Source organism: Ciona intestinalis, chromosome 9, assembly GCF_000224145.3.
Source record: "Ciona intestinalis chromosome 9, KH, whole genome shotgun sequence".
In the NCBI taxonomy this organism is placed as follows: domain Eukaryota; kingdom Metazoa; phylum Chordata; class Ascidiacea; order Phlebobranchia; family Cionidae; genus Ciona; species Ciona intestinalis.
Window position 1 is genome coordinate 4,321,593 of NC_020174.2, and position 12,381 is coordinate 4,333,973.

The 12,381-nt window shown below is 41.4% G+C and overlaps 1 protein-coding gene across 1 annotated transcript; it reads left to right on the forward strand.

Annotated features, from left to right (window-relative positions):
- Window positions 1-193: 193 nt before the first annotated feature.
- On the forward strand, window positions 194-7,122 carry LOC100183516 (sodium-independent sulfate anion transporter-like). The gene is made up of 13 exons (XM_002124221.5): window positions 194-344; window positions 2,153-2,706; window positions 3,319-3,474; window positions 3,690-3,851; window positions 4,225-4,301; window positions 4,359-4,504; window positions 4,700-4,966; window positions 5,142-5,253; window positions 5,497-5,693; window positions 5,823-5,937; window positions 6,057-6,175; window positions 6,408-6,538; window positions 6,629-7,122. The coding sequence occupies exons 2-13, from the start codon at window positions 2,266-2,268 to the stop codon at window positions 6,740-6,742; spliced, it is 2,037 nt and encodes a 678-aa protein (XP_002124257.3). The 5' UTR covers window positions 194-344; window positions 2,153-2,265; the 3' UTR covers window positions 6,743-7,122.
- The last annotated feature ends 5,259 nt before the right edge of the window (window positions 7,123-12,381 follow it).

Consider the following 12,381-nt stretch of genomic DNA (forward strand, 5'->3'; position numbering starts at 1 on the left):
TTTTTAAAAAGTACAGGTTTAAAATTCAGGGTATGCCCTTCAAAAAGAAATGTTTAAGCAAGTCAAATATTAGTACTTCGGGTCGCTTAGTGTAAAAGGCATCAACGAGGAGAATGTAGTAGCAACACGAGTGTTTTAATAGTTCGCAGAGGACTGTTCCATTAAAAAAGTAAAAAAGTGTTACCTTTTAGATTTGACCTTCTTGAAAATTTTATCGTGTATTCTTTCAGACTCTGTTACTGGTGAGGTTGTTCATACTGGCTTTGTTTGTGTCATGTTGCCCTTGCAGCTGTATAAAACCATATGTTTTAGTTGGAAAGGCGTTTTAGTGCCTCCTGCGTCAGGTTTGTATGTATAATATGGTGGATTTACAGTAGAATTAAACAGTTTAATACAGCATTTATTTATAGTCATTTAAATTAAGCGTTGTATATTCTGTATAGGAAGTTCAGTCGATAAGACGATCAATGCTAATACGGTTAACTGTTAAAAAATCGAAGCGCTTTGATATACAAGCCGCTTTTGCATAGTCACTGGGAAATGATGGTGCAATTTCTGGAAACTGACTAGTATTGACCCTTAAGGTGACCCGTCATGCGTCTACGTGAGCCTCGCAAGTAGGCTAAATGAGCTTGCACAAAATTTGACGGCAAGAATGAAAGTTAAAAATCACAAACAAATTCCGTGTTACTGTTCCCTATCTTTGATGTATAAGTTGCAAAGTTCTTAGTGTTTACGGTGCCAAAACTATAAAACCTTCGAGCCACCCTTGAGGAATATAAAAACAAGAAAATTAATGGACATCAAATAACATAAATGTTGCATTTTTCCTGGAAAAAGCGTAAACTCATTGAGCCCATGGCGATGGTTGTATATTTACCAACTATGTGTTGGTTCATGTCACTAGGAAAGTACGTCGATCAAAAAGGAAGTTGTGAATTGTGATAAAACGTAAACAGCTTGATATATGTTAATCTAGGGGTAAAATAGGTTTGCGACTTATTAATCGGGTATAATGATGTAGCCGGGTAATCCGGGTCCACAAAAGCCTGAACCGTATTTAGGGGAAACTCCAAGCTTAGATTACGCCTAATTGAGTTTCTAATTGGTACGAACGGGGAATTACATTAGAAGAGTTACAAATTTGTACGCTGTTAAATTTCCCTTAACTGGTTGGTAATAAATTTCATGGGCAAATGACGCACGCGCGCTCTAACGTCATTGCGTGTCAACCCCAACATATATTATGGTGTACCCGTCATATATACCAGATGATCATAAAGATGCCAATGAGCTGGCGACGAAAACAGATCGAGTCGTATTTTTTTGCTGTGCGACTGCAACAACTCTGGTCGGTACAGCGAGAGTGAGCTGCACTATCTATTATCACGCGTATGCTAAACTTCTTAACACTGCCTTGTAAAATGAGTGTAGAGCGACGCGTTCTTACGCCTGCTGAAAAACGCAAGCGACAATACCACGCATCTGCGTATTAAATGCCTCCCACTGACTTGTCCGGACCGAACGTATTTTCTCACAGGCGATGACGTATGAATGGCTTATATATACATGTGTATAAATGTGCATGGAATTAGATGCAACAGAGAGGCCTAGCGTTTTCAGAGGCAACGATTTACCAAGAGACTGTTTCCCGAAGAAGTAGGCCAGCATACGTTAAAAGTGTTTTAGGGGTATTTAAAATAAATATACGAAGTGAAAAATGGATATCGAAAAGTTTCGTTACTTTAAAACAAAGAATTTAATGTCGTTTTTAACCTTTTACAAAATTACGACTAATTTTTTTCAAGGACATAAAAGCGCATGTTTGAGAGCTGAGGAATGTCTTATCGTAACAATATTAATAATCTACTAATACATGCGCTCCGTTTGATTCTCAAGAGGTGATTATTAACTTACGAGAGGACACCTTTGCTAGTTTTGTAAAAAAGAAAAAGAGTGGAGAAGTTATAAAACGTCTCGAGTGAATTAGTTATAGTGTTTAGTGCCGGGTGTTTAAAAAATAGTTACATTGAATATTATATTGTGTATTTATTTTAAATGTTAATTTGAGAGTGTTGGCGCGAAGCGTATATAGACTGCACTCTGATGATGTGATATTTTTATGACAATTTCTATATTTAATACTTTTTAGGTTGCACGTCATTCTAAGCGGAAACGTTTGAGGTAAAACAAACCATATCACATACTGCAACGTGACTGTCGTTTTTTGCCGGCATTTTTAGGGCAAAAAAAGCGAACGAAGAAATGGAAAAACGCACCGGATTTGAAAACTGCGATTCCCAGTCGCAAAACGACAGTTGTAAAACTTTGACCATCTCATACATACAAGGAGACATTAGTAGCAGCACACAGAGCACAAAAAGTGAAGACTCATCTTTACTAAAAGGCAGTACAATGTCTGATTCCACCAGCGACGACAGTTTTGGGGGAAGAAATCGAAAAAGGTTGCACGAATTTAAACAAGGCGCTCAAGTGGCCGGAAGACAGGTACAATCGGGGTGCAATTCTTATTGGAAAAATGCATGTACTGTTGAAACCGTGAAAGACAAGTTGCCTATCTCGAAGTGGCTGCCGAGTTACCGACTGAAGACATTCAAATGTGATCTCATTGCCGGCTTAACTGTGGGGCTCACTGTCATTCCGCAAGGAATGGCTTACGCCGCTCTTGCTGGACTTGAACTTCAGGTAAATTAAAACGCATCTGTCATTTTATAAAATAACGATTTTATAAAAGAACGTGTTTGTGTAACTTTATAACAGAACGTGCAATGAAACGCGTGTTGGTGGTTAAAAACTTATAATTAGACAGCATCAACATTTCATTGCCAAAATCGTGCATCACAATGTGACAAACGTGCGATGTATATGAGATGCAGCATTGGCGTTGTTATCTCCAACGGATCTTAAAATAGCTGCAAATCACGCAATAATGTGTATGCGAAAGACAAGATAAAATTGATCAAAATAACCCGTTTCTTGGAAGTCAACAAAAGCGACACTTTATGGTTTAAACAAAATATCTTATTTGTCCACCGGACAACATATCTTGTTTTACAAGTTGTAGTACATGTTCAGCACGCGGCACAACATATGTTTATCGGCCATCGCGCTATTTTGAAAACATTACATATTGAGATCACACGAGGGGTCATTTTTCGTAACCTTTTTTACTGAAGGCAAAAATACACCAACTAACAGGTGGTGTTTATTGTGCTTGACACCGGAAATCGCAAAATTCAGCTTGTTCCGTTTTTATAAAGTAACCTATAAATCGCATTTATACGCATTGTTTTCTAGTACGGCCTCTACAGCGCTTTTATGGGAAGCTTTATCTACTGCTTATTGGGAACTTCGAAAGACATCACTATGGGACCGACTGCCATCATGTCCATCTTAGTAGCTGAGTATGCGCACGACCCGTGGAAGGTACATGAGCAGGGGAGCGAAGAAACGGTAGGTTTGGCCATCACTTGGTTTAAGAAGTTGTTGCATACATCGGTTGCACTGGTCACACAGTAAAAAATTCCTAACTTATAAATTTCGAAATAAATAACGTTAAAAACGTGCCTTACGTACGTCTATAAAATATTAACGACAAAAAAACGTTTTTAGAATGGTTCTGACTTTTATGAAAACTAAAGTAATAACATTGGGAATGTTCAACTCAGACCAATGTTACGATGGCGATTTTACTGACGTTCATGTGTGGAATCATTCAGTTCGGAATGAGCGTTTTTCGCCTTGGTTTTCTGGTGCGGTACATATCTCATCCGGTTATAACTGGTTTCATGTCGGCCGCTTCTATCGTCATATCGACCACCCAGCTGAAGGTAAAGTGTCGTGGCTCTGACTTTTTTTTAGCTTGTGTGGTTCAACCACCAAATATAGCGGGCTACGTGAGCGGCTTATGCAACATTTCCAATTAGCGAGATGCTAAGGCGTCAGTGGTTCGCCATGGTTGAGATTTGGAACGTCCGCCCATATTGCCTGCAGCCTTGGGGGGCTAATTATCGCTGCGGAAGGGTGAAGTTCTTTAACCTATGTGGAAAGCGGGGCGTTAATTGCGTTTTTTCAAAGCCACTAGTATGCAAACTGTCCTGTATTGTTGGAATCGCCCACAAGTGATTCATGCGACCTCGACTCGGGGTCGTACACACTTTTGAGTTTGGAATTTACAGAAGCTTAACTATTTTGCTTTTGCAGAAAATTTTTGGCATTAGCACGCCTAGAGGTTTTTTTGAGACGATCATCGGCATATTGACGCATATGAACCAGACAAAGTAGGTGACTTGGGTCATTCGTAGTTGTTGTGATGCTTAACTAACATTCCATTTTAGGATATGGGATTTTGTTATGGGGGTTTCAGCCATGTTGCTTCTCTTTTTGCTGAAGTGGATGAAGGAGAAATGGGCTCGGGTCAAAGTCCAAGAAGACCGAGTTGTGATCAAAGTACTCCGAACACTGATGTGGTTCATAGGCACAGGTGACGAATTCAAGGGTGGTTTGCTTTTCACGTATGTAACTAACGTCGTTACGTATTGTTGTTTGGCTTGTGCCGGCTTAGCTATGGTTGCTATGTACGACAAAGTAGATTGGATTTCATAATGAACGCATCAGTTGACGGCAAACTGGCGTAGCAGGTTGCGTAAATGCTGATATGCCTTCTTTGATTTTGCAGGACGTAACGCGGTAGTTGTTGTTCTCTCGGCGACAATTGCGTACCTCATAACGGATATCCAAATGCCTGTTGATACTCGACCGTTGACTTTAACTCGCAACATCAGTGGAGGACTTCCGCCGTTCGCGCTACCCAGTTTCACACACATGCCCCCAGGTACAAATCAGACGATTGGCTTCTCAGAGATGATGCAGCAACTCGGGAGCGGCTTGGCTGTTATACCACTTATGGCCTTTCTTGAGTCAATTGCAATTGCAAAAGCATTCGGTAAGATATTTTGACAGCGTTTTTGGCGAAATAAACCATTTGTCGCAATTTAGCCGAAACACGTAACAATGTCCCAACTGTGACGTGCATCACAATCGTTTTTTAAGCACTGTGATGTCGCGTTTTTTTGTTGCATATTCCACTAACGATAAAATTGTGATATTTTATTATACAGGAAGGAAAAATCATTACAAGGTAGACGCCTCACAAGAATTGCTGACTATCGGGGTGGCAAATTTCTTTTCTTCATTCGTCAGTTCATTTCCAATAACAGGCAGCTTCGGCAGGTACAGATTTTTTGAATGTTTACTATTAGTTCTAAATATGTGTGTCACCGAATGGGTTTGCGATGCATTCCTAGGCTGTGGCGTAATTTGAACGAATGATGTTTCGTGCGGATGTGGTGTTTTGGGGAGTTAAACACAATCGACAATACAAAAAAACAGATGACGCTATAGAAACTACAGCCATGAATTCAAAAGAGTCGTTTTCTCAATAGGTGTTGTTTCCCAATAACTGTTGCTATATAGGTCAGCAGTAAACGCGCAGAGCAACGTAATGACCCCACTGGGCGGAATTTTCACTGGAGCGGTTGTTCTGCTTGCTCTGCAGTTTCTGTCGGACGCGTTCCAGTACATTCCTGCACCCGCACTTGCTGCGGTGATCATCATGGCAGTGATTAACCTCTTTGATTTCCGCGGTATGAGGACAGTGTGGAAGATAAACAGTGAGTGTTGTTTGAACTTGAATATGCAATGCACATGGATCATTTTAACTTGGGGTTTAGATAGGCGGTTTAAGATGAAAAATGCCATGGTTGGGCTTGAATATTTATGTTGCTTATGCTTTCTTCTAGAAATCGATACTATACCGATGGTTGTCACCTTTTTACTTTGCTTCTACGACATAGCGTATGGAATTATGGCCGGCATCGGAATCTCGATTCTAATTCTACTTGCAAAACACGCCATGTAAGTATGCCGGATTTTGTTGTGTATTTAAACCTTGCAAAAGCATGTCATGATGTGACTGACAAAATATCTAACATTGGCATCAGCTGTTCTGTCAACGGAAGTACTTTTCATTTTAGGCCCGGGGTAAAAATCCTCGAAGATGATTGCAATGTGACAGTGATGCAAGTGAAACAAGGTCTAGACTTCCCTGGCGCAGAGTACATGGAAGAAACTTTGCAAGAGCATGCGGAAAATGGTATGCGTATGTATGTTGCAGAAATAGGATAGTCTTGCTTTTTCGATATAAAGGGTGATGGACTGTAGAGCGTGACTCTCTATGCGTCAATTTATTAGTAGTCTAGACTGATTTATAAAACGTGTTTGTGGCCAAAGTTGGCCCACTAAAAACAGGAAACTGCCATAAATTAACCAATCCTATTCACCTTCTGACAACCTTAAATGTCATCCTTTCGTGACTTTTGTTAAAGGAAACTGCAAGACTCTGATTGTTGACTGCACGAGCACCACGACTCTTGATTACAGTGCGGTAGAAGCATTCAAGCACGGTTCAAAATCGCTCAAAGACGCAAATATAGTGTTAAAGATTTGTGGACTCAAGGTACGCTTCTATTTGATCAAACGCTCAAAAGTATTATGAATTTATGATACATAAGCCACCATCTATGATAATATTTTTCGTGTTTTATAGGACAGGCATCAAAACATGCTTAAGAAAATGGATATCTTGAAAGACGGCGTCAAATTCTATGATGACGTCACCGATGCAAAAAACGACGTGCAATTTAGAGCAGAAGAAGTTTAGGGCGTCGCATAGCGAATGGTGTATACGGGATAATATGACCGCTGTATGGAGCTTTGGTACAGTTTGTGAATAATTTGACGTGTTAGCAACTCGTCAAACAGGCAGTCACTAACGATGCAGTATTAACCTCCCTATCATATTTCTTCAACGAAAAGGAAACACTATTACCGCTTTTATAAAGTGCAATTTAACTACCGTCGCCTTTTTAACTACTGGTGCAAAGAAGCCCCATTTCTTCACGTATTTTAATTCGTTTCGTTTACGCTTTCCTCTATAATTGGAAGGTGTGACGCACGCACTTAACGCTATAACCCATCACGCGATGCTTTTTGTTATGCTCCTATTACCCTTCGCTTTTAATACACAAACAATTCGATCTACTAGTTCATCACATCGATGCGCGGCGAAAAAAACTGAACTGGACGAGACAAGCTTACATAGAATTAATTTACAGGTAGTATTTGCAAAAGGTTAACAGGATTTTGTAACTATTACCTGTAATTGCCCTGTTGAATGAAAGGTGGAAAAGATAACAAATGGAAATGTATTTAGGCAGAATTAAAGCAATGAAAATCGATTGCTGCGTGCTGTATTCTAAACCCACACCAGATTACTATGCTAAGTATAGTCATCCCCAGGACAGGACAGGTTGATTCCACGACTCCCATCGTTGTAATTTTGAGCAATAGACTAACAGACAAAGCCGCTATTGTCTTCCTACAGCCTTAGGGCGTTGCGTGGCTTCTCTGGGTTTGGCCACAACCAAAGTTTATTGGCAATAAAACTCAAAAACGCCGAATTCCCTAATTACAAAATTGTTTAACGTATCGAACGTGTCACGGTCTAGCAATACTACAAAACAAATGTAGCATTTTTTATTTAACAGAAAACACATTTCAATATTATGGCGATTACTGTAACAAGCAAGTTGTGATTTTCAAAAGAAAAAAAACAAGCTGTTATATAGTATACAACGAGTGGACCAGACATTAAGTGCGTCCTTCCGACTACAAGCGCTCGCCTTTAATAGAAAACTATTGAGTTACTGCAAACGAGAAAAGAGGAAGTTCGTAACAATAAACGGTATTCAACAAAGGAACCAACGACTCCCATACGCAATGCCAATGCAGCCGATGGTGGAAAATAGACCATCTGTCTTATATGGCGACAGTCTACGCCACGTACTATACGCAGTGCTTTTGTAACATCGTAAGTCGTCGTAATCGTATGATATTTATGGGTCGCTTGAAGTGGGCTACGGGCCAGCAGGCGTTTTGGTCGTTTATATGACGACACAATAAACATAGCTGCGTCAGTTCCGGCTTTACAGGAACATGACGTAAGTGGCGAAGGGAGATGGGTTCCGCTGTTGTAACGTATTTGGGTAAAACAGGAACTTACATGATCTTTATTGGAAATTGAAACAAGGCGTTGTATTTTCAAAGTGTTCTAGTTGAGTTGTCAAGTTGCAAAAGATTTGGCGAATTATATTTAGTAGCGAGCATTTTGTAAATGTGGTAACACAGACTAATAGGATTTAAAATCTATAAATAGCGACGAATGTAAAAGTATTTAAGACCACGCCCTAATGTATGACACAAGGGTTTCATCAAGATTCTGTGAATACCATCCTGAGTGTTAGCGAACGCGAGTACCGACCACTAAGCGGATGGTCTGCCATTATCTGCGCTGTAAAAGAGCAGACAAATCTTGCTATTTCTATGTTGTGGATTGTGATGAAACACAAAAATGCGGTCACCCTGATGGCTGTTCCTTTCGTGTTGGTTTTCAAACAATGACGTGTATGCTTTTCCATACCTGCTCGCCCACATAAAAGTGTCATGTTGAATAATGGATTTTCGCTTCAATCCGCGAACGAAGCGAATCTTGGCACGTACAACCAAGTCGCCAAAGAGATTCTGACAGGTCGAGAGTCTGATCGATTGGCAAACGTCGCAATGTCGATGTAAAAAAAGAACCATCCGAACTAATGTTGACACAGTGGAGCACTTTCACCAAATCGTATTATGTTGGATTACCTACCTCCGGTGGACAGTTTTTCGAAGGCGTCGCACTGGAGCGGTAATTAAATACAACGACGCGAATTCACGTTATTAAAGCGCTGTATGTATATTTAGGGCAATAAAAGACCATTGGGAAATAAGTTCTCGTGATCGACAGACGTGGGACGGATTGGCTGTCAATGATACGCTTGCTCTTCACCGTTGAATAATATTTGTTTGAGCGTATCGGACCCATAATCGCGTTAAACAACAGCCATTGTGGCGACCTGAATTCCGATAGCCGGGCTCTTGAACTTGCGTAGGTTAACTAACGTTTGTTTTGTAATAGATAGCCGCCCACTTGTTGGCTTGTATTAGGATAGCGCAGGCGGACCTATCGCACCTGGGGTCAAAGGTCTGGATACGCGGTTTGCGTAAATATTCGACAAACGTTGGCTCAGTGGGTTTTAAACTGTACCGCTACGATATCGAGGTTCTGATGTTTCGGTGCCACGATAATGGTCACGGACTGCAAATATAAATGAAAAAAAGTACATGTGATGTGCAAAGGACAATAAACAAATGCGAACCAGCACCCCCTGTCATCCGTCAAAGTTGCGCCTGAGTTAACCCTGGAAACAACGACCTGTCTGTACCGACCTATGTCAAATATGGGCTTCTTCGGTAAGGGATTTGGCGACCACAGAGAGCAAATCGCAGATTCAATCATAAGCGCCCGCTAGGCTTCGCAGTGACAACTTGAAAACCGCGCTATGCGCTTACGCCGGAATGATCGGCGACACCGGGTAAGGGTGACGTCATCGCCACTTACGCCCGATCGTATGCAACGATTAAAGCTCATTCTGTCTAAGAAAGGTTAGTGAGTGGGAAAAGGGTAATATGGGTCCCTTGGAGTAAAAACTGCTGCAGAAAAGCATCACGCATTCCGTGTGGTTCGGCGAGCGACCAATAACTTTAAAAGCAAACGAAAACGAATTTTGTGTAATCCAACATACCAGGATCAAAGAAAGAGCAGCACGCAGATAATAGGATAAAGACTGCGGGTTAGAAAACTGGATTATACGAGCAAATGCATTAGTACAGAAACAACCGAATAAGTGAGATGAGGAAGCCCAGCAGCACGGCTTATAATGGCAATCAAAGAATATCTAACGACCTCACGTAACAGACAACATACTCTAGTAGCCCGAAGCGTATATATAAAGTATGGTTGGAGAGATCGCGTTGTCTGATGTTAAACGATCACACGGGCGAAATACTCTATCCGGTGTCGCCGAGAAGTTGAATAAAATCAATGTACAGGTGAGCCCGATCATTTCCGGCACGTCACATCCAACCAATGCGTACGAAATCCATTACTTTATATGGGTCAAATGAACAAAAAGATCTTCGATTCAAACCATCATATTTACACAGAGTTTTTAACTGACCCATATTTCAGCATTGCTGAAACTTCAAACAGAGTGCCGTGGTGTTATCTAGTTTTATTGCTCACATAACTTTGGAAGCGGTCAGAAATTGGGCGTGTAAAATAGAAATAATTTTCGAAGGTTAGCTCGTAAACCGAAGGATATCAAGTACATCAAAAAAAAACGTATCTATATATCTTCGATAAGGAACCTGACAAAGACCGAGCGTAAACCCTCTTATGAATATATATGAATTCGCTGAACTAACGTTTAAAACAATCGATTGCTAACGTCGAGACCGCAAAGAAGCTATTTCCCCTCATTTGGGTGAACTTTCGTCTTCTTTATCTCGTTTCCCACACCGGCCCCGAAATGGTTTATCATAGCAGCTATGCTCTCCCTTCAATCTTGCAAACGAGCGCTTTAAATCAAAGATCAATGCTGTGGACCACGTTCTCTAGAGCGGAACGACACGATATTTTGGTGATGAGATTCTGAGATTTAACTGCGTAAAAAACGAAGCTACACCAAGGCCCATGTCGTTTTTTGATAAGGAAATCTCTTGTTTCGGAGTTTTTGTCGCCAGACAATGTCCAGACACGAGTAGGTCGCCTGTCGCTAAAAAATCAAAACTTGAAAAGTTTCCTTGCCGGTTTTGTATTCCTTTAATCTGCAATATGCAGCTTTTTACTGCAATAAGTTATAGCGATAGCTTGGTAAGACCAATATTTGCAAGCGCAGTTTCTTCTAACGCGCCTTTTTCTCCGGCGTATTTGCCGGCGAAGTTTAGGCCTGAGGTTCCTTCAATGTTATGTCGAGACAGCAGTGGTTAGCAGAGCGTCAGCGTGTCGCTTTTCCGGCGTTCGTAGCCGGGTTTGACTATTTAGAGAAACACATTGTTCTGAGGTGTAAGAAGAGCTTAATGAAGTGGAGCGTTAGGTCAAAGACAGCGACCGCTTTTGCTGTAATGTCCTTATACGCTCAGCAATACAGACTTTGTAATTATGTGGTTCTGCTCTGTTTAGACAGAAATCGGGCTAAGGGAGGACATGCCTGCAAGTGAGGGCCCATGGGATTATGGAACTGTGTCGAATAAATTAAGTTGGTTTGATTAATTTAAACTCACAACTACAACACGTATTAATAAGGGTCGTCGGTTATGCTGGGTGCGTTTGATGTGGCGTTTATTTATTCAGTGTCAGCTGTCTGTGATTTTACAGTCTAGCGGCTTGTTTGACCTGCTTGATCGGTCAAACTTTGGCAACAGCGACTATCCAAGGCTTAACGGAATGAAATGCTTCCTTTAAAAACTATTTGTGTTAAAAATAGAAAACGATACGCTGTGAAATGAAACTGTGGGTTTGTCTATCAGCGTGGGAACCGTGGTCGTGATTTTGTTTTTAAACTAAAGGTTTTAAGAGGCTGCCCAACCCAAGCGAAAGAACTAGAAAATACATGTAGCTGAAGATTCCCAAATTTAATATGTCGCTTGTTTAGATCGGGATGGACAAGTTAAACGCATCGTTTACTTCGAATTACGCGCGGCACAGCTGTGGTGTAGCTCGAGCTGTGGGCCGCATTAGCTGCATGACGTCATCATTCCAGAACGCACCGGCCTGACCAACCGTGTGTGGCTGCGTTCCAGCAGGCTTGCTTGAGAGGCAGGTACCGAATCACTTTTTACACGAAACAAAAACAAGAACGCGGAAACCAGTCGGTTGCGCCGCGCACCTCTCGCGTCTACGGGGGCGAGAATAAGCTGGTGAAATCGTCGGGAAATTAAACCTTTCTGTCGAAAATTGCGCATGACGTTACGTTTAGGGCGATCCGGTCGAGGTAATGTTGTTGTTTCTGCAGGGCTTCACCGTAGCGAAACGTCGTATCCGGATGCGCGGACCGAAAGTGTAAATGTTTAGCCTCCCGCGGTCTACTGCTGGTCCACGCTCAACAAAGGTGTACAAAAAAGTCTGCTACGATACAACTATTGCCCAGGAGGTATCCCCACTGCGCTAAAACAGTGCTATATTGGTATTGGCGTTTTGGAACACACGAGATGTCCTTTTTACGGCAATGTTGACGCGTCCAAATTTAAGTTCCCTTGACAACGTCTTTAAAATCAGGACTTTGTCGCGTTATTGCGTGCGATACCCGAGAAATGGAAACCAATACAGCACTTCAACTGTCACTTAAGGATATTGTCCACTAT

Coding starts and splice junctions, on each gene's coding strand:
- LOC100183516 (XM_002124221.5), top strand. CDS start 2,266: ATGGAAAAACGCACCGGATTTGAAAACTGCGATTCCCAGTCGCAAAAC. Junction 5,694..5,822: donor GACAGTGTGGAAGATAAACA/GTGAGTGTTGTT, acceptor GCTTTCTTCTAG/AAATCGATACTATACCGATG. Junction 6,176..6,407: donor GCAAGAGCATGCGGAAAATG/GTATGCGTATGT, acceptor CTTTTGTTAAAG/GAAACTGCAAGACTCTGATT.